The sequence below is a fragment of the Cavia porcellus genome, unplaced genomic scaffold (assembly GCF_034190915.1).
Source record: "Cavia porcellus strain 051 isolate PalLab524CR breed Dunkin Hartley unplaced genomic scaffold, mCavPor4.1 scaffold_23, whole genome shotgun sequence".
NCBI classification, from domain to species: Eukaryota; Metazoa; Chordata; class Mammalia; order Rodentia; family Caviidae; genus Cavia; species Cavia porcellus.
In genome coordinates this window covers 38,980,815-39,007,337 of record NW_026947506.1, presented here as the reverse complement: position 1 = coordinate 39,007,337, position 26,523 = coordinate 38,980,815, and the positions used below count along the sequence as shown (strand labels likewise).

Here is a 26,523-nt window from a genome sequence, read left to right as displayed (position 1 = left end):
TATTGAGGTGAGTGTGGCTTCTATCCTCCTTAAGACATTAAAATAGAACTGAAATTGTGTGCTCTAGTGTCGATGTCCGCTCCCGGCCGGCAGGAAGGACACACGACAAAGTCTGGTAGTGGACAACCTTTTCTTTTTATTTTTCTTCTCCGTACAGCCTGCCCTGGGTTCTCCCAGCTGAAGCCTCCTCTGGTCCGCTCCCCGCGGCTCCTTCTGTGCTTCAGTCTGCCCCAAAGCCTCTACCGGTCCGCTCTCCGCGGCTCCTTTTGGGCTTTTACTTCTGGGCTTCTACCTGGCTTCTTCTTCCGCCCAGGGGTGGCACCGGTATATATACGGGTACAGTGTCCAATCATGTTAAAGTAAGCAAGGCAAGCTGATTGGCTAACATCATCAGTTGCCAGGCAGACTATATTGTTGAGCGGGTTGTTTACGCGGTAAGCAGGAAACTAACGTGCTCGATGGGAGGGGCAATCTACCTCAGGCTTCACTCTTTACTACAGGCCTCACGTCCGCCAAGTGAGGCGACCGGGCTCGGGGCTGTGGCTCCCAACATCTCCCCCTTTTTTATTTTTTATGAATGTGCGCATCGTAGCCCTTCCTGGACTGGGTGCAGAGGCTTATGCCCTATGCGTAGGCCCACCGTAGGTCCTTGGCTTAGACCCTGGTCGGCCGTCCCATGGTCTGCCAAGGCCCTGAGGCCCTCGTCCTTTTTCTAGGGCCAGGCACAAACTGGACGGAACCTGGATGCACACAAGCTTGCACTCATTTTCTCTCCGTAAAGAAATCCCCTCGGAGAGAAATTTAGACCTGGGCAGCATCTAACAGTCCAGCGGCTTACGTGCAGGATGGGGTAGGGCCTGGCTTAGGTTGAGTCGCGCTGGGGAGGCACGCTCTTACCCGTCATTGACTCACCTACCCTGCTGTGTATTGTCACCTTATGGAGGAGAATGAGGGATGCCCGCCATATCTAGACTCGGTCGTGGGCCAATTGAGCAAGCCATGCATATGCCTGAGGATCTTCTTGTCCATTTCGGGCTACCGCTATTTCTATTCATCTTATTGGTTGGTCTGTGATGGATCTCCGGTAGGGCAGGTCTGATCTTCAGTCGAGGGCTTTGTCGCCCGTGTCAGTCTCTCCGGTACCCACAGTGGTTCTCGTCCCGATTCCTGTGGGAAAACACAAACCGCGCCTCGGTTCCAGCTGACCACTGGATCTGGGCCCATCCATTGTCCTGTCAGGACATCTTTTCACTTCACCCACCCTTTATGGTTGGGGGAAGGGTTGCAGTGCTCCACAGCTGGGGAGCGATTATCATTATTTAAATTTAAAAAATTGTGTGTGAATAGTGCCATGGATAATCGTGCCTTTGGGGCCAGGCCTTGGCCTACTCCCCCTTTTTGTTTTTTATTTTTTATTTTTATCTTTTTCGTTTTTTTTTTTTTTTTTTTTTTTATTGGTACCAGGGATCGAACTGGCGATTGCCTGCTTACAAGGCAGGCGCTTATGCCGCTAAGCTAAATCCCCAGCCCCCGTTTCCTCGACCGGCGTTTCTCTCAGCCTGCTCTGCAGAGAACTCTGCGTACCAGGCTCGCCAATCCAGGTAACTGCCCGAGGGCAGACACGCCTTTGCCAGCTGAATCCAGTCCGCGGGGGTGAGGGGCCCAGAAGACAGGTTCTCCAGCATGGCAATGGTGTAAGGCGCAGTCGGCCCAAAGGTTGTAACTGCATTTTTAAGTTCTCTAATCTGCTTTATCTCAAAAGGCTCCCATACATTGCGTCCCTGGCCCATAGCTACTTGTACAGGAAACATCCCGTAGGGGCCACTATCTATCCCAGGTGGATGTACCTCATGAGACAAGCGTCCCCCCTGCCAAAGCCGCCTGTAAAAATACCGACCCGCCGGCGGCGGAGCATAAGACAGCGGCCGTGATTGGGCGGAAAATGGGGGCCCGTGCATCACTTCCTGTTCTGGCGAAAGGGGAGGGAGCTCCCAGGCGGCCACCTCGTGGCGAGGGATCGCCTCCGGAAACGGCCCCCAAGGTGGGGCGGAAGGCTTCGCCTCCCTCTCGCGCCGGGGAGCGCTCAGGAGCTCTCTACTCCTCCGCAGACCAGGTTGAGCAGAGCGCAATTCGCGGGGCAACGCTGGAAAAGAACCCTGCGACTCCTTATTGAGCGACTTAGGCTCCTGACAGCTGGTCTCTTTGGCCTCCTTGCCATTCAACTTTCCCTCGTCCTCGGAGTCAGACGACTCCGAGGCTAGAGCCCCGTCCTCCTCCTTAGCATCCTTGTTCCCCTTGACGGACCCCTCTCGGGAGCTCCCTGACTGGGCCTGCTCAGATACCCTGCGTACTTTTGTAAGCTCTTGAGAGCTTTCTCCACAACCACCCTCGCTCTTAGTGTTGCTACCTAACATGTTTCCCATCTTTTAATATGTTACTCACCGCGTGAGGCCCAAGGAATCCGCCACTTACGCGTGAGCCTGAGGGGAGTCTAAAAGCCCTGTAGGTGCGCGCCACCCAGAGCCCAGGCTTATCCCCAACTCACCTGTCTCGCAGCTCTGTACTGGAGCGTTGTCCACTTCCACGTCTCGGGGGTGATCAGTCCCCGTGCGGACCTCCAAATGTCGATGTCCGCTCCCGGCCGGCAGGAAGGACACACGACAAAGTCTGGTAGTGGACAACCTTTTCTTTTTATTTTCCTTCTCCGTACAGCCTGCCCTGGGTTCTCCCAGCTGAAGCCTCCTCTGGTCCGCTCCCCGCGGCTCCTTCTGTGCTTCAGTCTGCCCCAAAGCCTCTACCGGTCCGCTCTCCGCGGCTCCTTTTGGGCTTTTACTTCTGGGCTTCTACCTGGCTTCTTCTTCCGCCCAGGGGTGGCACCGGTATATATACGGGTACAGTGTCCAATCATGTTAAAGTAAGCAAGGCAAGCTGATTGGCTAACATCATCAGTTGCCAGGCAGACTATATTGTTGAGCAGGTTGTTTACGCGGTAAGCAGGAAACTAACGTGCTCGATGGGAGGGGCAATCTACCTCAGGCTTCACTCTTTACTACAGGCCTCACGTCCGCCAAGTGAGGCGACCGGGCTCAGGGCTGTGGCTCCCAACACTCTAGTAGCCTCAATTGTAACTTATGTCACATCGGGAAAGTAAGTAGTAGTTATGCCCCAAATTATCTATGGAGTTTATATTTGATATAGTACTATCTATTTTTACATGTGATAAAAAGTGTAGCTGTTATTCTTATATGATATAGAGTTATGCAATTTTTTCAATGCAATTAAAATCAGTCACACGGGAATTTTCAACTAGGAAGAAGGATTTTCTCTTTTGCAACTTCTATTCCCTTTGTATAGACATATAGCCTCTCTGTTACAGGATGACAGTGACTTCCGCAAATTTTCCTTGAAGATCTATTTGCCATGTATTTTCACATGAGAAGGAAAAGTAGTACATGTTAATGTTGAGGATTTCAGAGTCTGGGCTGCAGTATGTCCCAAGGACCACCTATATGCATAACTACTCTACACCTGTCAGTGGGCCATTAAGCAGGTCAATGAACCTGACAGTTATTCAAATGATTTACTAATGTTAAGGCCCTTTACCAACATGGTTATTCTTTGGATTTCCTGACTCTTTATTAGTACTGCACAATCTGAGATGAAATATAATACCAAAACATAATTCATGAAAATCTGTTTCTTCCTAGACACCTGCCACCTATGATGTCTTGATGGAGATGGAGTATCTGGATATGGTGGTGAATGAAATTCTCAGATTATATCCAATTGCTGGTAGACTTGAGAGAACTTGTAAGAAAGATGTTGAAATCAATGGAGTGGTGATTCCCAAAGGGTCATTAGTGTTGATACCAATCTATGCTCTTCATCGAGATCCCAAATACTGGAAAGAGCCTGAGAAGTTCTGCCCTGAAAGGTAAAAATACTTTGGGAAAATAAACCCACTCTGGTGTAGTGTCTTCCAAGTATGCTATAATGTCTACCCTTACTGGACAGGAATACCATTTTGAATTTGAAAGCTTATATTTTTTTCACAGATTTATCTTGTTTCAACCAGAATGAAACTCATGTAGGAGAAGGCCAATAGAAATGATCTTTAGCTTGCAACTCTCATAGCAATAACAAAGAGAATTTTCAATGTTTGGAAAACAAAATCATCTGTATACAACTCTTTGGGGGCAGAAGTCTCAGTGGCATTCTCAAACCAGTAAATATTATGGTATTCATGTTTCACTGACTTTTTATGTGCTATTATGAAACCAGATTCAGTAAGAAGAACAAGAACAATATTGATCCTTACATATACCTGCCTTTTGGGACTGGACCCAGAAACTGCATTGGCATGAGGTTTGCTCTCCTGAACATGAAACTTGCTATCATCAGAGTCTTACAAAACTTCTCCTTCCAAACATGTAAGGAAACACAGGTAAGACAAATCTTTCTATACAAATAATGATTTACCAAGAGGTTTTTTACTAAACCCAGGGTACTATTTAAATAAAAGTCCATGGTGGTTTGTTAATCATTCCTTTGTTCTATGGATCAGGCCATTTATACAACTTTAGGATCCTTTACAATTGGAGTTTTAAATTTATGAAGACAATGTGTAAAGTGTCTTCAAAACTCTTTGCAGGTTTGTAAGGCATTATTATATATGATCTCTGTGCAGTTGAGGAATGCTTAAATTGTTTTAAATCACCTGCAGTTGGGACAAGTTGTGAACAGTTATAAGGTGCAATCATCCCATTGGCATGATATGACAGTGATCTGTTTCCATGATTCATGCACTGAATATGCACTTCCTCTCTTTCAGTAGGGTTTCTGTATGGGAGATGAGAATAGAGTTGGCTTCCTTTTATTTGTGGCTTCAGGCCAGTTGTATAGATCCTCTGAAAGTATAGATAAAGGGCCATAACTCTGAGATACTGGATATTCTGGCATATCTGAAATGAGGCTGATACTTTCTGTAAGCCCCCAGCCTTCTCAGGTAATATTACTCACACTTCATGAGAATTTGCTTCCTCTCCATATCCTGAGGTCAGAAGGTTATTATGTTGGAGGTTCCCAAAAATTGAAGAATGTGACTAGTGAGAATTGTGTAACGTGTTACTTAAAAATTATAGGATTCAGAAGTTCCCGCTATGCTATAATGAAAGCCAAGAAGAGATGTCAGAAAAAGCAAAGCAGAGCATAATTATCCTGAAGGTCTCTTTCCATTATCAAACTGAATAGGTTTACATGGCAGGAGTAACTAGACTCTATAAGTGAAGCACCATCCGTATATTTGAAATGTGTAGTACCTGCACAGAGTTCTCTTGTAAGTTTCAACAAACACAAAATTAACTTTTTATGGTTTTCACAAAATAGACTTTAAAACTTATTATATTTACTTTAAGTTGTATACACAAAATAAAAATATCAATGAGGTTTTTTCTTAGACCTGGTACAGAACAGGTGTTCATGAATTATTGTTTTAACTGAGCAGATGGATTAATGTTTTCACTACCCAATTTTTACACACTTAAAAAGTAATTATAACCAATTTGAGGCATATTGCATTTAAGACAGTTTTCATATATTTGTAAATAATTACTGGCTTTGCTATACATTTTCATTGTGTTGTTGATTCCACATTGGTCATTTCTTCATGTGTTTGTTTCACTGTTACAGATCCCTTTAACATTCAAAAAACAAGGACTTCTTCAACCTGAAAAAGAGGTTCTTCTGAAAGTTGTGCCAAGAGAGCAAAGTGGAGTCTAATTTTTCCTAGTTTTCTGCTATGTTCTCTTTTTCATGAAAACTTTGTTATAGAACGTTAGTGACCAATTTGTGAAAAGTATTTAGAAATAAAAATGGTCTTAATCTTCTAAATTTGATTAGAGATTGTGGATTTTCAGTGTGCTTGCTCACTATGTGTAGTGTTTCATAAGATTAGTGGCAAATATATACACATTCTCCCTGGGTCATGTGATTCTCTCCTCCATTTAGCATATGATAACACTTTCAATCAAAGAATACACATTCTTCATTAATTTAATTGACAAGTTTTAGTGAAAATGAGAATTTTTGGATGACACTAAAAGTAGAATTTATATCAAATGTTTCCTTTGTAATATTCCATAATGAATACTGTATTAAGGTATTGAATTAATATCCATCTACAAAAGAATGACATTACTCAATAAGCATTAAGAGGATCATAGAACTGAATCATAGAAAGTAGTCTTTTGTTCATTAAAAATTAGTGGATGTATGAGGCCTGTTTTAGAATCCAACTGGATTATTTTTTATATTTATTTAGTTTATTGGTGCAATTTAAACATAATGATCACATTCACTATAGGAGATGTGTACCTGTATAGTATGTCATAGTCCCTCTTTTTATTTTCTCCCATTTCTACCCCTCCCTGCAACCCTTCTTCACTTTCTTATTTGTAAGTTTTGTTTCCATTTTATCTATTTTTCTCATTTACCATCTTGTCATTTCCTTCTCCATCCCACATCTCTTTTTGAACAATTTATTCCTACTTCAGAATACCTATTATATATTTTGGTTCGTATTTACACTTTCAGTTTCTCAAGACAGAAAAACAATGCAATATTTACACATATGTGCTTGAGTTCATCTTATTTAAAAACTTTTGCATAGCAAAAGAAATCACCAACAAGTGTAAAAACAACCCACAGGTTGGGGAAAAGTTTACCTAGTTGTTCTTCAGACAGAGGACTACTATTGAGAACATACAAAATTAAGAAAAAAAATCCCAGACCTCCAGATTTAAAGAGTCAAACCATAGATGGGTCCCTGAAATGAATAGATATTTCTTAGAAGAACAAATGACAAACAAATATATGAAAAAGCATTCAACATCAGTGATCATTAGAGATGCATATTAAAACAAGGTTGCATTCCTTTTCACTTCAGAAAGAATGAATATCATCAAGAAACAGCCAATTTGCATATTAAAAAGCAGAGTTAATGCCATCTTGGTTGGAAAGCTATTGCTATTGAATACTGTACTATTGTTAGCAGAAGTAAAGGTGTTCCAGTTAGCAGATATTTATTGCATGTCAATTGAAGGAGCAAATGGAATCGAAAAACACTTGCCAAATATAACTAAAATACAAAGAAAGAAAGACCCAAAGCAATGCAATTAGAAATGAAAAAGGTTTTATATAAACCACAATGGAAACTGTCAAAAAATTATTAACAACTATGTGACAAACAAGTATGCCAAAATTAAGAGAAGTTAGAAGAAATTGATAGATTTCTGGAAAAATATGAATTTCTAAAACTGAACCAAAAAGATTTTAAAATCTTGAATAATTCAAACAGAGGCAATGAAATTAATGCAATAATAAAGTACCTACCAATCAAGAAAAGACCAAATTTGGATAGATTCACTGCTTATTTCTATAAAAATTCCAGGACTATTCTAACACCAGTACTTCTTGAACTTTTTGAAGATGTACTGCCAAGTCATTACTGGAAGCTACTACTACCCACATTCCCAATCAAGATAATGAGCCATTCAAAAAAAGAAAAAATTAAAAATATGGACCAATTTCCTCAATGAATATAGAAACAAAAGCCTTCAACCAGATACTGAAAAACAAAATAAAATAATTAAGTAGATCATACATTATCACCAAGTAGGATTCAATAAATGTAATATATCACATAAACACAAGCAAGTAAGAAAATCATAGGATCATTTAAATAGATGCAGTAAAAGCTTTTGAGAAAATCCAACATCCTTCTATGATAAAAACAATTGAATAAAATCAGAATAGAAGGTTCAAGAGATGGATGGGAAGAGGAGGGACAGAAGAGAAGGTGGACAAAAAGGTGCTAGTATGTATTATGTGTATGTAACAGTTCCTACAAGAAATATGAAAATTATGTATTATAAACACATGCTAATAAAAAAGATAGAAAAATTATCTAATGCCAGTGTTTTCTAAAATTTTCCGTGAAATTAAAAGGGAATGAATATTTCTAAACTAATTCCTTAAAACAGCAGTACTTTGATATAAAAACCAGGCACTAACTTAACAATAAAAGAAAACTACAGGCCCATATTCCTAAGGAACACAGACGCAAAAACTCTCAACAAGATACTGACAAACAATATTTAGTTTGTACTTCTGACTGATTTATTTCCACAGCTTGCACTTGACTATGTATAAAGACATCATGTATTCTTAAAGAGATATTTATTTATATATTTAACATAAATCTTAATATAGAATGTTATGAAAACCACTTGATATATATGAGTTATTTTAAATATATCATATATATGCACATATTGTACTGTAAGCAAAGTAAGCAGCATTTAAAAAGCCCCAAAATAAATGTGATACTACTCAAGTTACTAAAAAAATAGGTATATCCAGTGAGACTCGGCATGGTTGAATAAAGGAGGATTCACATTGGAGTTACTCAGAGAAAATAAATGTAAAATTACAAGTAATTGGAAAAAATGGAGGGCCAAAATCAATCTAAAATAAGAGACTTGCAGATCAAACAAAGCATAAGAATAGGACTTTATAAAATGACAGAACAGCTTACAGCATTGCCTGTGAAAATTCTGCCTACACGTGGAAGGGAATGCATTCTAGGAAGTTCTCAAAAACTGATGGACTGCAAATCTGAGGCAAATTCAAGACATACAGGATAAATTTGGGGTATAAGGCCCCTTGCCTCTTTGCCTTCCTCCAAACAGAGAAAGCTACAGCCTGGCAATAGATTTTGCTGGGACACAGAGGAACAAGTGACCAGGGAGGTGCTTCTATCCTGATGGGTCAACAGAATTGTTTTTTTGTTGTTGATTTGTTTTTGTTTTTGTCATAGGTCATACTAACAAACTGGAACCTCTAGTGACAACAATGTTATGTACCACAGTGCTGAAGGTAGTGAATGGAACAGCACCATCCTTCTTGTCTTGATCCTGAGAGAGGAGAGAGAAAGGGGAGAAAGCAGAGAGAGAGAGAGAGAGAGAGAGAGAGAGAGAGAGAGAGAGAGAGCTTAAAAAGCCTTAAACTTTTGGTGGGGCAATGATTGAAAATTCAGCACCCCACCCACGCCTGGCTCCCAGCAACAAGAGAAGAGAGAGATGTAATGGAGCGTGAACAGAGGAGGCTCTACAAGGCCCAGAAGGGCCCAACTGTACAGTGGATGAGAGCAGCCTTACACTGTCTTGTCTGAGGGTGCTGAAGAAACCTAGAGAACAATAAAGAGGCACATATGTTTAGGAGATATGGGTGGGTGAACAGAGATTACAGAAAGTTGATGGCTGCAGCCTGGCTCCAGGGCCCACACCAGAGGCCAAGATCAGCCCGGAACCCAGCACTACTCCTACTTCAGTCTTGACACTTTTATATAGCACAGATTTGAGTGCTGACTTGAATAATACCACAGAATTGAGGACACCAGAATTATTTTATTTATTGTTTCTTTTGTTTTCCTTTTTCTCTCTTTTCATGGCTACTTAGGCTTTACTTTTTTAAATTAAATTTGGTAAATTATAGTTATACATACACAATATATTCATTATAGGAAATCTGTACCCAAATGTGATATATTTTGATTCCTCTTTTCCCCCAACCTTCCCCTTCCTCCCTTCAACCCATCTTCCATTCTCCCTATTTATGAAGATTTGTTTGCATTTTTTTGCCTCCTTGCTTTTTCATTCCCTCATCCTTTCCCTTACCTTTCAAACAATTTCTTCCCCTTTCACAACATCTATTGTAGGTTTTGTTCTTATTTACTCTTTCACCAGGAAGATGTTGCAAAGTTTACACACGTGAGTCCAATTTATTTCACTTAAGAATATGGTCACAAGTTGCATACATTTACATAGAAATGCCTCAAATTTATTCTTCTTTTAACAGAGTAGTAGTATTTTAAAAACCTCTTTATCCATTCACAGATAATCTCCAGAACTGATCTAAGGGCCTATGATAGAAGTTGTGTTAGGATTCTGAGGGTATAGGAAGTTAACAGTTATGGGCTCTCTCCACAAGGTCAGTCTATTTAGGCCCTGATAAAAGGAGGAAGGCATATACATTGTAGGCTTTATTCACCTTAACATTTGGAGCTTGGTATCATCTAGGTGAGAAGAAATAAATCTTACCAACAGACTGAATAAGTGTTGTCCAAACATAAGAATCATAATGAAAAGATTCATAGGGACAATCAAAGGAGGAGCCAAGTCAAAAAGCTGCTCTTAAGGGATTGGAATAGAGTTTGTAACTACTTAAGTCTTGCTTAATATCTGCTCTTGGGTGTTTATACAGTCTAACATTTTCTTCTATGATCTTTAGGTTATCTTCCATCTAATGTGAATTATTTATTCAAAGGGAGTGATTTTGCTTGGAAGTGAGCCAGCTCCCCTGATTTTGGACATAAGAAAATTGGGGGTTTTGTGTTTCTGAAAGACTATTTCACTTAATAAATTTAAAGATTCTTTTTCTGTCTCTATAGGTGCTGTCATGTCCTTCCAGTCTTGTTGAACTATAATAGTGATGTTACAGGTTAACTGGAGACTCCCAGCAGGAGTTAGTGCTAATAGGGATTAGTGCAGTGTATGGAGCCTGCTTTTTACATCTAGCCTAGCTTTGTATTTAATGTCATTCTTACACATTCTCTATATATTTTTTACACTTTTCTGCTGGGGGTTTAAGGCCCAAGTCAAGGAAGGCTTGTGTGGTTCAAAAATTATTCTCTTCTCTTCTCCTCTCCTCTCCTCTCCTCTCCTCTCCTCTCCTCTCCTCTCCTCTCCTCTCCTCTCCTCTCCTCTTCTCCTCTCCTCTCCTCTTCTCTCTCTCTCTCTCTCTCTCTCTCTCTCTCTCTCTCTCTCTCTCTCTTTCTGTCAAGGTCAGTTAAGACTCATGAGGTGTTACTTTTGGGGCCAGGAGGAGAGCTTCTGGATTTTTTTGTTTTGTTTTGTTCTATCATTTATGCCATCAGCCAGGATGGGTAATGATCTTTCTTGATCTCATTCCTTCCCTCTGAAGCATGAATTTTCTTCTTTAGTAACCTTTCTTTGAGAACAATGCATATTTATTGAGCCATGTCTTCTAGGATTCAACAATTTCCCTGCATGGGGGGGGGGTTGGGTGACTCACCAGACTTGTAGGAATTTCTTTAGTGTGGCCCTATCATGCACTAGTCCTGACTGACTTTGGAAGCAAAGACCAAAATATTATTGGCTATTTTCTTAGTCCACTTACAAGTCTTAGCTATGGTCACCAAGCCTCAGTTACTGAATATGGAGAAGATCAGTTTCCCCAGTATTCCCAGTGGCAACAGTAGGTTTGATTATCATAATCTTCTCTGGATGCTGAGCACTTTGAGAGATAAAATATGGTCAAAAGACTACTATGTCTTTTATCAATCACGATTGTCTTTTACAAATCACATTCCCAAACTTTTGATCAGCCATGCTCAGCCAGGTCTGAGGATTTGGGCCTGCCTGCCTGCACACTCAACTCTGGAGATTGGTAGCCTGGGGTGAGTGTCCCTGCATCATCCCAAGCCCTGGAAGGGAGTTGAGATTGTTGCTCCTGCTGGCCAGGGAACTTTTTGGCTTCCTGCCACAGTGGACTGGCTCAGCAGGGCTTGAGCCTACCTGTACCAACTTTCTGGCATCTGTGCTTGGCCAGCACCTGTGATCTGGGCCTGCCTGGCTGTGCCCTCAACTCTGGAGATGGTGGCCTGGAGTGAGTGTCCCCGCACCATCCTGAGTCCCTGGAGGGAGTTTAAAATCTTAGCTCCCACCAGCAAGGGAACTTTGAGGCTCCCTGCTACACTGAACCAGTTCAGCAGGACCTGGGCCTGCCTGCACCAACTTTTGGGCAGCCATGCTCAGCCAGCTCCAGGGATTTGGGCCTGCCTGCCTGTGTCCTAAACTGTGGAGAATGGGCAGCCTGGGGTGAATGTTGCCACACCATTCCAAGCCCCAGAAGGGAGTTAAGATCGTTGCACTGGTCAGGAAACTTTGTGTCTTCCTGCCACACTGGACCAGCTCAGCAGTGCTTGAGCCAGCCTGTCCCACACCCAGTGACCCTCTCTCAAACCAGGGAACTGAGCAGCCAGAGTAGCAGAAGCTGAGAGCATAGAAGAGGATTTCCAACAGGCCCAGGGAAGGCCTTGGTATAACACTTGAAAGACAGAAATATAGGAAAATGACAAAATGAAAGAACAAATTACAATCCAAGCAACCAGACCATCCCAAGAAATCTTAGGAGCTATTTACATAGAAGAAAGCATATGCCATACACCTGGAATGCCTAAAATAATAGCAACTGAAATAAAGAAGCTACTAAAGGAAGCTTTATAGGAATTCAAACTAGAAATAATATCCTAGGTAAAGAAGAAATGATAAAAGAAATGAAAGAGATGATGAACATATCTAAAGAAGACAATGTTAAAAATGGGAGGAAATAAAGAAAGAGAGAGAATAAGAAATCAACAGAATACACGAAGCAGATGCAAAGAGATATACAGAAAATAAAAAATTCCATTGAAAGTTGTAAAAACCACCTCAATGAAAGTGAAGATAGAATTTCAGACCTTGAAGACAAGATTGAAACTAGCAAATAGGAAAGGAAAGATCTTTTAAAAATAACAAAAATCAAGAAATAACAATTCAACAGCTGCAAGATGATGTAAAGAAAAACAACATAAGATTGATAGGGATAAACAAAAAAGAAGGGGACAACATAAAGGATGTCAAGAGGATATTTAGAGAAGTAATAACTGAAAATTTCTCAAACATGAGAATGGAAACTGACATCAGGATCAGTGAATCATATAGAACTCCAAATAGCCATAACCAAAATAAAAATACACCCAGACATATAATAATTACCATCCCAGAAATCCAATATAAGAATAGAATATTAAAAGATGTCAGTGAGAACAGAGATCACCTATACAGGAAAACCTATCAGAACCACTGTAGACTTCTCAGCACAAATAATAAAAGTTAAGAAGAGCATGGAGTGAAGTATTTCAGATCCTAAAGGAAAATGTTTCCAACCTAGACTGATGTACCCCAAAAAACTGTCCTTCAAAATCGATGAAGAAATAAGATACTTCCATGACAAAGATCAGCTGAATAACTTCATGATCACCAAGCCAACCCTGCAAAGAATACTGAAAGACAGCCTAGATACATTAAGGAAAAAAACACTAAACAAAGCAGACAATTAAACAGAGCAGAAAGATAAAGATGCAACAGCAGAAAGATAACATGTCAACAATAAACCAATATATAACAGTTATAACCATTAATGCAAATGGTCTCAATGCACCATGGCACAATGGATCAAGAAAAAAAAATCCAACCATATGCTGTCTACAAGAAAGCTATTTAACCCAAAAGGATACTCACAGACTGAAAGTCAAAGCATAGAAAAAAATACTTCACGCAACAGGAACATCCCCCCAAACAAAGCAGGGTAGCTATTCTGTTTGCAGACAAAGTGAACTTCAAGCCAATAATGATCAGAAGGGATAAAGAAGTTCATTACATACTGGTTAGGGGACTCCAAGAGAAAGAGCTAACTATCTTAAATATATATGCATCAACCTCCAGAGCACCCAGTTGTATAAAACAAGTACTAACAGAAATGGAAAACCAAATTAGCAGTAACACAATTCTAACAGGAGATCTTAAACCACTATTGACACCAATGGACAGATCAACCAGGCAGAAAATCAACAAAGAAATAAAAGAACTGAATTGCACCCGTGAACAAATGGATTTAATAGACATATACAGAGTATTCCACACAACAACAACAGAATACACATTCTTCTCAGCAGTACATGGGTCATTCTCTAAAGTAGACCATATATTAATTCACAGAACATATTTAAATAAATGCAAAAGGTTTGAAATCATCCCTTGCATGCTATAGGACCATAGCGCTATAAAATTAGAAATTGATGATAAAAGATACTGGAAAAATCCCAAAACACATGGAAACTGAATAGCACCCTCTTGAGTAATCAGTGGGTCACAGAGGAAATTAAAGAAGAAATTAAACAATACCTACACACAAATGAAAACACAAATACAACTTACCAGAATCTGTGGGATGCAGTGAAAGCTGTCCTCAGAGGAAAATTTATTGCACTGAGTTCTCACATTAGGAAAATAGAATGAATACAAACAAATAACCTGATGTTACACCTCAAACATCTAGTAAAAGAAGAGCAAGTCAAGCCCAAAGCCAAAAGAAGAGAAGAAATTATAAAAATCAGAGCAGAAATCAATGCAGCAGAGACTAAAAAAATCAATGAATCAGAAAGTTGGTTCTTTGAAAGAATAAATAAAATCGACAAGCCCCTAGCCAAATTTATTCAAAAAAGGGAAGAAAAAGCTCAAATTCATGCAATAAGGAATGAAAGAGGTGAAATTACTACAGACTCTATAAAATTACAGAGGACCATCAACACCTAATTCGAAAACCTCTATTCTCAAAGTTTTGATAACACAGAGGAAATAGACACATTCCTAGAAGCATATGAAGTACCAAAGCTAAGTCACGAAGATGTAAAAGTACTGAGTAACCCAATTTCTATTAAAGAAATTGAAAATGTAGTTAAATCTTTATCTACAAAGAAGAGCCCAGGCCCAGATGTATTCACTGCCGAATTCTACAAGAAATACAAAGAAGACCTAATGACAACACTCCTCAAACTCTTCAATGAAATTGAAAGGGAAGCAATTCTTTGTAAATCCTTCCTAGAAACAAATATTACTCTAGTAACAAAATCTGAGAAAGACCCAACTAAAAAAGAGAACTACAGACCAATCTCCCTCATGAACACAGATGCAAAAATCCTCAATAAAATATTGGCAAATAGGATGCAGCCAATCATCAAGAAGATCATACACCATGACAAAGTGGGATTCATGCCAGGTATGCAGGGATGGTTCAATATACATAAATCAATAAATGTAATACACCATAGCAATAGAGCCAAAAGTAGAGAACCACATGATCATTTATATAGATGCAGAAAAAGCTTTTGATAAAGTTCAACATTCATTTATGATAAGAGCCATGCAGAAAATTGGAATAGATGGTCTTTACCTCAATATAATTAAGGCCGTCTATGACAAAGCAACAGCCAATATCATATTAAATAGCCCCAAATTGAACATCTTTACTTTAAAATCAGGCACAAGACAAGGATGTCCTTTATCACCACTCCTATTTAATATAGTACTAGAAATACTGGCCAGAGCAATTAGACAAGAGAGAGAAATAAAAGGCATAAAGATAGGAAAAGAAGAAGTTAAATTATCATTATTTGCAGGTGACATGATACTCTACATAGAAGATCCCCATTGAAAGACTCCTAGATATAATAAATAAATTCAGTAATGTAGCTGGATACAGAATCAATACTCGAAAATCAATAGCATTCCTATAATAAGAAAATCACGGAGAGAGAAATGAGAGAAGCCACACCCTTCACACTAGCAACCAAAAACATGAAATATTTAGGAATTACTCTCATGAAAGAAGTGAAAGACTGAGGTTCCAAAGACACCACAGCCGGTGGTGAGTGCTCAGCACACTCTGCCCAAAGTCCAGACTGTTCGGGACCCTCCAGGCTTCCGGGTGTAGTGAAGTGGAGAAGTGGGATTGAGGCCTCTACATCTGCCTCCCCATCCCGGCTGCACTTGGAGAACTGTGGAGCTTCCAACAGGTGGGTGGGCCCAAACTATCCTCAGAGCCCAGCCTGTTTGGGACTCCCGCACCTCGCCATCTGTGTGCAGAGGAGGGGCTGGACAGATCTGGGGTGCCTGCATCAGCCTCCCTGTGTGTCTGGAGGACTGTGGATGTCTCAGCGGGCAGAGGAGCATCGCAAGTTTCAGAGGCCCTGCAGCCTGTGGTGAGTGCTCAGTGCACTCTGCCCAAAGCCCAGACTGTTCGGGTCATTCCAGGCTTCCTGGTGCTGTGCAGTGGAGAGGTGGGTTTGAGGCATCTACATCTGCCTCCACCTCTTGTCTGTGCTTGGAGCGCTGTGGAGCTTCCAGCGGGCAGGTGGGCGCACAGTGTCCCTGCTACACCTCAAACAGCTAGAAAAAGAAGAGCAAGTCAAGCCCAAAACCAAAAGAAGAGAGGAAATTATAAAAATCAGAGCAGAAATCAATGCAATAGAGATTAAGAAAACAATCCAGGCAGAGGCCCCGTCCTTTGTCTGGAGGAGGAGGGGTCCCGGGTTCCTGGGGCACCTCGGCCTGTACCCAGCCGCGCCTGGCCGTCAGTGTGCGGAGGAGGAGCTGCGCGGATCCGGAGAGCCTGCAGAGGCCCCTTCCTTTGTCTGGAGGAGGAGGGGTCCCGGGTTCCTGGGGCACCTCGGCCCATACCCAGCCGCGCCTGGCCGTCGGTGTGCGGAGGAGGAGCTGCGCGGATCCGGAGCCGCCTGCAGAGGCCCCGTCCTTTGTCTGGAGGAGGAGGGGTCCCGGGTTCCTGGGGCACCTCGGCCCGTACCCAGCCGCGCCTGGCCGTTGGTGTGCGGAGGAGGAGCTGCGCGGATCCGGAGCCGCCTGCAGAGGCCCCTTCCTTTGTCTGGAGGAGGAGGGGTCCCGGGTTCCTGGGGCACCTCGGCCCGTACCCAGCCGCGCCTGGCCGTCAGTGTGCGGAGGAGGAGCTGCGCGGATCCGGAGCCGCCTGCAGAGGCCCCTTCCTTTGTCTGGAGGAGGAGGGGTCCCGGGTTCCTGAGGAACCTCGGCCTGTGCCCAGCTGCGCCTGGCCATCCGTGTGCGGAGGAGGAGCTGCGCGGATCCGGAGCCGCCTGCAGAGGCCCCTTCCTTTGGCTGGAGGAGGAGGGGTCCCGGGTTCCTGAGGCACCTCGGCCTGAGCCCAGCCACGCATAGCCATCTGCGTGCAGAGGAGGAGCGGGGTAGATCCGGAGTGCCCGCAGGAGGCCCTTCCTTTGTCTGGAGGTTTGTGGATATCTCTGCAAGCAGGGAGGGATCACAGGCTCCTGAGGCACTGCGGTCTGTGGTGAGTACCCTAACCCGGCTGCGATCCAAGAGCTGTGGATCTACCAAGGGGCCAGGTGGGCGCACAGTGTCCCTGAGGCCCAGCTTGTCTGGAACCGCGGAGTTCTGAACAAGCAGAGAAGGGCCATTGGTTCTGCAGGCCCAATGGCCTGGGGTAGAGTGGTGCCAGAGTCTCAGTAGCTGCAAACATAGAAGGGGATTTTCAACAGATCCTGAGGAGGCTTTCAAATAACACTTGAAACACAGAAATATAGGAAAATGACAAAACGAAAGACCAAATTACAACCTCAAACCTCCAGCCCATCTCAGGAAACCCTAGGAGAAGTGTATTTAGAAGAAAATATATCTCATCCTCCTCATATATTAGACACAATAGCTACTGAAGTTGACAAGCAACTCCAGGAAGCTTTAAAGAAATTCAAACTCGAAATAATTTCCCAGATAAAAGAAGAAATGATAAAAGAAATGAAAGAGATTCTAAATATATCTAAAGAAAACACAGATAAAAAATTGGAGGAATTAAACAAAAAGATAGAATCCCTAGACGAGCAATATAAGAAACAAACAGAATACATAATGCAGATGCACAGAGATATACAGGAAATAAAAAACTCCACTGAAAGTTGTAAAAACCGCCTTAATGAAAGTGAAGATAGAATTTCAGACCTTGAAGACAGGATTGCAGCAAGTGAACAGGAAAGGAAAGAACTTTTAAAAATAACAAGGAATCAGGAAACAACAATTCAACAACTGCAAGATGATGCAAAGAAGAATAACATAAGAATGATAGGGATTAATGAAAAAGAAGGAGACAACATAAAGGATATCAAGAGGATATTTAGAGAAGCAATAGCTGAAAACTTCCCAAGCATGAGATCAGAAACTGACATCAGGATCAGTGAAGCATATAGAACTCCAAATAGTCATAACCAAAATAAAACTACACCCAGACATATAATAATCACCATCCCAGAAATCCAACACAAGAATAGATTATTAAAAGCTGTCAGAGAGAAAAGACAGATCACTTATAAAGGAAAACCTATCCGAATCACAGCAGACTTCTCATCACAAACAATAAAGTCAAGAAGAGCATGGAGTGAAGTATTCCAGATCCTAAAGCAAAATGATTTCCAACCTAGACTGATATATCCTGCAAAACTATCATTTAAAATAGATGGTGAAATACGATACTTCCATGACAAACAACAGCTGAAGAACTTCATGAACACCAAACCAACCCTGCAAAAAATATTGAAAGACAGTTTAGATACACAAAGGAAAAAAACCACTAAGCAAAGCAAATAATTAAACAGAACAGAAAGATAAAGATGCAACAGCAGAGAGATAAGAATCCTACAATTAAACAACATTTAACAGTAATAACCATTAATGTAAATGGTCTCAATGCACCAATCAAAAGAAACAGACTAGCAGAATGGATCAAGAAACAAAATCCAACCATATGCTGTTTACAGGAAACCCATCTAACCCAGAAGGATACTCACAGACTGAAAGTCAAAGGATGGAAAACAATTCTTCATGTAGCAGGAATCCAAAAAAAGGCAGGAGTAGCCATTCTGTTTGCAGACAACGTGAACTTTAAACCAACAATGACCATAAAGGACAAAGAAGGTCACTACATACTCGTAAGGGGAAAACTCCAAGAGGAAGAGATAACTATCTTAAATATATACGCACCAAACTCCAGAGCGCCCAGTTATATAAAACAATTATTAACAGAAATGAAAACTCAAATTATCAGTAACACAATTGTAACGGGAGACCTTAATACGCCATTGACACCAAGGGACAGATCGACCAGACAGAAAATGAGTAAAGAAATAACAGAACTGAATCATACCTGTGAACAAATGGGTTTGATAGACATATACAGAATGTTCCACCCAACAACATCAGAATACACATTCTTCTCAGCAGTACATGGATCGTTTTCTAAAATAGACCATATATTAGCTCATAGAACATATTTAAACAAGTGCAAAAGAGCTGAAATCATCCCTTGCATGTTATCGGATCACAGCGCTCTGAAATTAGAAATTAATGATAAAAGATACTGCAAAAATCCCACAAACACATGGAAACTGAATAACACACTCTTGAGTAATCAGTGGGTCACAGAAGAAATTAAAGAAGAAATCAAACAATACCTAAAAGAAAATGAAAATGCAGATACAACTTACCGGAATCTGTGGGATACAATGAAAGCCGTTCTGAGAGGAAAATTTATTGCACTGAGTTCCCACATCAGGAAAACAGAACGAATACAAATAAATAACTTGATGCTACACCTCAAACAGCTAGAAAAGGAAGAGCAAGTCAAGCCCAAAGCCAAAAGAAGAGAGGAAATTATAAAAATCAGAGCAGAAATCAATGCAATAGAGACTAAGAAAACAATCCAAAGGATCAACAAATCAAAGAGTTGGTTCTTTGAAAGAATAAACAAAATCGATAAGCCCCTAGCCAACCTTATTAAAAAAAGGGAAGAAAAAGCTCAAATTCATGCAATAAGAAATGAAAAAGGAGAAGTCACTACAGACCCAATAGAAATACAGAAGATCATCAACACCTATTTTGAAAACCTCTACTCTCAAAAGTTTGATAACACAGAAGAAATAGACAGTTTCTTAGAAGCATATGAAGTGCCAAAGCTAGATCAAGAGGATGTAAAACTGTTGAATAACCCAATCTCGGTTACTGAAATTGAAAATGTAATTAAGTCCTTACCCACCAAGAAGAGCCCAGGCCCAGATGGATTCACTGCAGAATTCTACAAGAAATACAAAGAAGACCTAATGCCGACACTCCTCAAACTATTCAATGAAATTGAAAGGGAAGCAATCCTGCCTAAGTCATTCCTGGAAGCAAATATCACTCTAGTACCAAAACCTGAGAAAGACCCAACTAAAAAAGAGAACTATAGACCGATCTCCCTAATGAACACAGATGCAAAAATCCTCAATAAAATATTGGCAAATAGGATCCAGCAAATCATCAAGAAGATTATACACCATGACCAAGTGGGATTCATCCCAGGAATGCAAGGATGGTTCAATATACGCAAATCAATAAATGTAATTCACCATATCAATAAAGCCAAAAATAAGAATCACATGATCATTTCTATAGATGCAGAAAAAGCCTTCGATAAGGTCCAACATTTATTCATGATAAAAACTCTACAGAAAATTGGAATAGATGGTCTTTACCTCAATATAATAAAGGCCATTTATGACAAACCAACAGCCAGCATCATACTAAATGGCCAAAAATTGAAAGCCTTTACTTTAAAATCAGGCACAAGACAAGGATGTCCTTTATCACCACTCCTATTTAATATAGTACTGGAAGTACTAGCCAGAGCAATTAGGCAAGAAAGAGAAATAAAAGGGGTAAAGATAGGAAAAAAAGAAGTTAAGTTGTCATTGTTTGCAGATGACATGATACTCTACATAGAAGACCCCCTAAGCTCCATTGAAAGACTCTTAGATACAATAAATAAATTCAGGAATGTGGCTGGATACAAAATCAATACTCAGAAATCAATAGCATTCCTATACACAAACAACAAAACCACAGAGAGGGAAATAAGGGAAACTGGACTATTCACATTAGCAAGCAAAAAAATGAAATATTTAGGAATTACTCTTACGAAAGAAGTGAAAGACTTATACAGTGAAAATTATAATACACTGAAAAAGGAAATTGAAGATGATCTCAGAAAATGGAAAGACATCCCTTGCTCATGGATAGGAAGAACAAACATTGTGAAGATGGCCATTCTCCCAAAACTCTTATACAGATTCAATGCAATCCCAATAGAAATACCATCAACATACCTTATAGATCTAGAGAAATCACTCCTAAATTTCATCTGGAACCAGAAGAGACCTAGAATCGCAAAAGCAATTCTAAGCAGCAAAGACAAAGCAGGAGGCATCACAATCCCTGACTTGAAATTATACTACAAAGCAACAGTAGTAAAATCAACATGGTATTCGAATCAAAACAGAGCTGAAGATCAATGGAATAGATTAGAAGATACAACCACAACTACAAACACACTCAACCACCTTATCTTCGATAAAGGAGCCAAGCAGGTTCACTGGAAGAACGACAGTCTCTTTAATAAATGGTGCTGGAAAAACTGGCTCTCCATTTGCCAAAAACTAAAGCTAGGCCCATGTCTATCACCATGTACTAAATTAAAATCTAAATGGGTCAAAGATCTGAATATTAAAACAGAAACGCTAAATCTATTGGAAGACAAATTGGGTAGAAACCTTGGAGACATAGGAGTAGGTAGAGAATTCATGAATAGGACTCAAACTGCACGGGAAATACTTCCCAGAATCAATAACTGGGACCACTTCTTATTAAAAAGTTTTTGCATGTCAAAAGAAATCTCCAGCATAGTGAAAAGAAAACCCACAAACTGGGAAAAGATTTTAGTGAACTCTCTCTCAGACAAGGGACTCTTGTCTGAAACATATAAAGAATTAAAAAAACTCAGACCTTCAAAATTCAAAGATCCAATCCAAAAATGGGCATCTGAGAGGAATACGCAATTCTCAGATGAAGAAATGCAAATGGCAAATAAATACATGAAAAAATGCTCATCATCATTGGTCATTAGAGAAATGCAAATTAAAACCACACTGAGATACCATCTCACTCCTGAAAGAATGGCCAGGATCAAGAAAACCAACAACAACAAATGCTGGAGAGGCTGTGGGGAAAAAGGAACTCTCCTGCACTGTTGGTGGGAGTGTAGACTGGTACAGCCTTTGTGGAGATCTGTCTGGAGGTTTCTCAAAAAGTTGGGATTGGAAATCCCATTTATTCCAGCTATTCCACTTCTAGGCATATTCCCAGAAGAACTGAAAGCATCATACCACAGGGATATATGTGCACCTATGTTTATAGCAGCACAATTTGTAATCGCCAGATCTTGGAAACAACCCAAGTGTCCATCAACTGAGGAATGGATAAAAAAGTTGTGGTATTTCTATACAATGGAGTATTATTCAGCTATAAAGAAGGATAGCATTGAGATATTTATCAATAAATGGGCGCAGCTTGAGACCATACTCATAAGTGAAATAAATCAATCTCGCATGTATGAATACCGAATAGTTTCCCTAATGTAAGTAATGATTCAAATATATAAAAATATGTGATAATCATGATTCCCCATTATGTGGCCTTGAAGCCTTATAAAATTTTCACTTATTAATTAGAAAGGCTTTACTCTGGGCTTTTTGATATGGAAATATTTGAAGCTATAGTATATGAAGTTTTATCCAAATATTTTAAGGAAAAAGACAGACACTATGGTAACTACTATTCTTTAAAAAAATTATTATTTAGCTATTTCTTATGTTTATTTTAATTAAGGGAAAAACTTAAAAAATTAGGATATATAGTAGTAACTCTTTTTGATCTCCTATTAACTTGTTTTGAAGTCCTGTAATACTCCCAAGATCTTGTTTTGACTGATTAGACTCTGTTCCATTCTGTGCGATAGTAGCAAGTTTGAAGGTATAGGCAACTAATTTGAAGGCAATAAGATTCACAAAGATGCCCATTCTGGTTTGACTATTGTCTCCTTTGGAAGTCCTGTAATGTTCACAATGCCTAAGTTTTATTGGTCTTGTTCTCCACTGTTTTGTCCGGCTTTATAATATCTAATGAGATGGACAATTCCTTTTAAGGAAACAAGAGACAATGTTGATAACCATTGTTGATGACCTTGTACTCTGTTCTACATCATGTGCTATGTCTATCCTTGGTTTGGACTTACAGCTTTGTTTTGCCATATTTGACTTTATTGTCTCCCCCCCAAGAGAGTAATGAGAACTGAGGAGTAATAAAATCCAAAATGTATAAATTTTGTTATAAAAAAGAGAGGGAGGGGAAAAAAAAAGAGCTCTAACGGATATAACAACAAGTGTGTTTAGGGATGTTAAATAGCTGACTATATTAATGTTTTTGGATCATTGAACACAGCTGTTTGCAGTCTCTCCGTTTGAATGTCTACTTTGTATTCTTTGATACTGTGATTTGAGCAACTATTTCCAAGATGATATTATGTAATCTATTAACAGGTGATTTCTTACTGTTATGTTTTTTTTTTGTAGTTATGTATTATGTGTAACCTTACACTGCTTTGTTTTGTTTTGTGTTTTTCTCTTTTTCCTCTTAAATAAAAAAAAAAAAAAAAAAGAAAACAATCCAAAGAATCAACGAATCAAAGAATTGGTTCTTTGAAAGAATAAATAAAATCGATAAGCCCCTAGCCAACCTTATTTTAAAAAGGAAAGGAAAAGCTCAAATTCATGCAAAAAAAATGAAAAAGGTGAAATCACTACAGACCCAATAGAAATACAGAAGATCATCAACACCTATTTCGAAAACCTCTACTCTCAAAAGTTTGATGACACAGAAGAAATAGACAGATTCTTAGAAACATACGAAGTACCAAAGCTAGATCAAGAGGATGTAAAACTGTTCAATAACCCAATCTCTGTTAATGAAATTGAAAATGTAATTAAGTCCTTACCTACAAAAAAGAGCTCAGGCCCAGACAGATTCACTGCAGAATTCTACAAGAAATACAAAGAAGACCTAATGCCGACACTCCTCAAACTATTCAATGAAATTGAAAGGGAAGCAATCCTTCCTAAGTCATTCCTGGAAGCAAATATTACTCTAGTACCAAAACCTGAGAAAGACCCAACTAAAAAAGAGAACTATAGACCGATCTCCCTAATGAACACAGATGCAAAAATCCTCAATAAAATATTGGCAAATAGGATGCAGGAAATCATCAAGATTATACACCATGACCAAGTGCGATTCATCCCAGGAATGCAAGGATGTTTCAACATACGTAAATCAATAAATGTAATCCACCATATCAATAAAGCCAAAAGTAAGAAACACATGATCATTTCTATAGATGCAGAAAAAGCCTTTGATAAGGTCCAACATTTATTCATGATAAGAACTTTACAGAAAATTGGAATAGATGGTCATTACCTCAATATAATAAATGCCATTTATGAGAAACCAACAGCCAGCATCACACTAATGGCGAAAAATTGAAAGCCTTTACTTTAAAATCAGGCACAAGACAAGGATGTCCTTTATCACCACTCCCATTTAATACTGTACTGGAAGTACTAGCCAGAGCAATTAGGCAAGGGAGAGAAATAAAAGGGGTAAAGATAGGAAAAGAAGTTAAATTGTCATTGTTTGCAGATGACATGATTCTCTACATAGAAGAGCCCCTAAACTCCATTGAAAGACTCTTAGATACAATAAATAAATTCAGTACTGTGGCTGGCTACGAAATCAATACTCAGAAATCAATAGCATTCCTATACATGAACAACAAATTCACAGAGAGGGAAATAAGAGAAACTACACTCTTCACATTAGCAAGCAAAAAAATGAAATATTTAGGAATTACTCTTATGAAAGAAGTGAAAGACTTATACAGTGAAAATTATAATACACTGAAAAAAAATTCAAGATGATCTCAGAAAATGGAAAGACATCCCTTGCTCATGGATAGGAAGAACAAACATTGTGAAAATGGCCATTCTCCCAAAACTGTTATACAGATTCAATGCAATCCCAATAAAAATACCATTAACATGCCTTATAGATCTAGGGAAATTGCTCCTAAATTTCATCTGGAACCATAAGAGACCTAGAATCGCAAAGGCAATTCTAAGCAGCAAAGACAAAGCAGGAGGCATCACAATCCCTGACTTGAAGTTATACTACAAAGCAACAGTAGTAAAATCAACATGGTATTGGAATCAAAACAGAGCCAAAGATCAATGGAATAGATTAGAAGATACAACCACCACTACAAACACACTCAACCACCTTATCTTTGATAAAGGAGCCAAGCAGGTTCACTGGAAGAACGACAGTCTCTTTAATAAATGGTGCTGGAAAAACTGGCTCTCCATTTGCCGAAAACTAAAGCTACACTCATGTCTATCACCATGTACTAAATTAAAATCTAAGTGGGTCAAAGATATGAATATTAAAACAGAAACACTAAATCTATTGGAAGACAAATTGGGTAGAAACCTTGAAGACATAAGAGTAGGTAGAGAATTCATGAACAAGACTCAAACCGCACAGGAAATACTTCCCAGAATCAATAACTGGGACCACTTCTTATTAAAAAGTTTCTGGATATCAAAAGAAATCTCCAGCATAGTGAAAAGAAAACCCACAAACTGGGAAAAGATTTTAGTGAACTCTCTTTCAGACAAGGGGCTGTTGTCTAAAACATATAAAGAATTAAAAAAACTCAGACCCCCAAAATTCAAAATCCAATCCAAATTGGGCATCTGAGATGAATATGCACTTCTCAGATGAAGAAATGCAAATGGCAAATAAATACATGAAAAAATGTTCATCATTGTTCACTAGAGAAATGCAAATTAAAACCACACTGAGATTCCATCTCACTCCTGAAAGAATGGCCAGGATCAAGAAAACCAACAATAACAAATGCTGGAGAGGCTGTGGGGGAAAAAGAACTCTCTACACTGTTGGTGGGAGTGTAGACTGGTACAGCCTTTGTGGAGGTCAGTCTGGAGATTTCTCAAAAAGCTGGGATTGGAAGTCCCATTTATTCCAGCTATTCCACTTCTAGGCATATTCCCAGAAGAACTGAAACCATCATATCACAGTGATATATGTGCACCTGTGTTTATAGCAGCACAATTTGTAATCGCCAGATCTTGGAAACAACCCAAGTGTCCATCAACTGAGGAATGGATAAAAAAGTTGTGGTATTTGTATACAATGGAGTATTATTCAGCTATAAAGAAGGATCACATTGAGATATTTATCAATAAATGGGTGCAGCTTGAGACCATACTCATAAGTGAAATAAATCAATCTCGCATGTGTGAATCCCGAATAGTTTCCCTAATGTAAGTAATGATTCAAATATATAAAAATATGTGGTAATCATGATTCCCCATTATGTGGCCTTGAAGCCTTATAAAGTTTTCAGTTATTAATTAGAAAGGCTTTATTCTGGGCTTCTTGATATGGAAATATTTGAAGCTATAGTATATGAAGTTTTATTCAAATAGTTCAAGGAAAAAGACAGACACTATGGTAACTACTATTAAGTCGGGTTATTTGGTGGTGAAGCACTAGGTTGCTGAAACAGTCATGCTTTGGCCTGTATTGTTATATTGTTATGTCCTGTTTTATCTCAATCTCTCCCTTATTCATTTAGAAATCATTTTTTATTTTTTATGTTTTTTTAATTAAGGGGAAAAATTTAAAAAATTGCAGGATATATAATAGTAACTCTTTTTGATTTCCTATTAACTTGTTTTGAAATCCTGTAATACTCCCAGTAACTTGTTTTGGCTGATTAGACTCTGTTCCATTCTGCATG

The 26,523-nt window shown here is 39.5% G+C and overlaps 1 protein-coding gene across 1 annotated transcript in view; it reads left to right on the top strand.

Annotated features, from left to right (window-relative positions):
- The window catches only part of LOC100734717 (cytochrome P450 3A9-like), a 44,820-nt gene extending 38,931 nt beyond the window's left edge, over positions 1 to 5,889 (top strand). Inside the window, exons 11-13 of the mRNA XM_003469878.5 lie at positions 3,708 to 3,934; positions 4,282 to 4,444; positions 5,689 to 5,889. Of these exons, the coding sequence (XP_003469926.3) occupies positions 3,708 to 3,934; positions 4,282 to 4,444; positions 5,689 to 5,778 (480 nt within the window). The 3' untranslated portion in view covers positions 5,779 to 5,889. The remainder of the gene's footprint in view (positions 1 to 3,707; positions 3,935 to 4,281; positions 4,445 to 5,688) is intronic.
- The last annotated feature ends 20,634 nt before the right edge of the window (positions 5,890 to 26,523 follow it).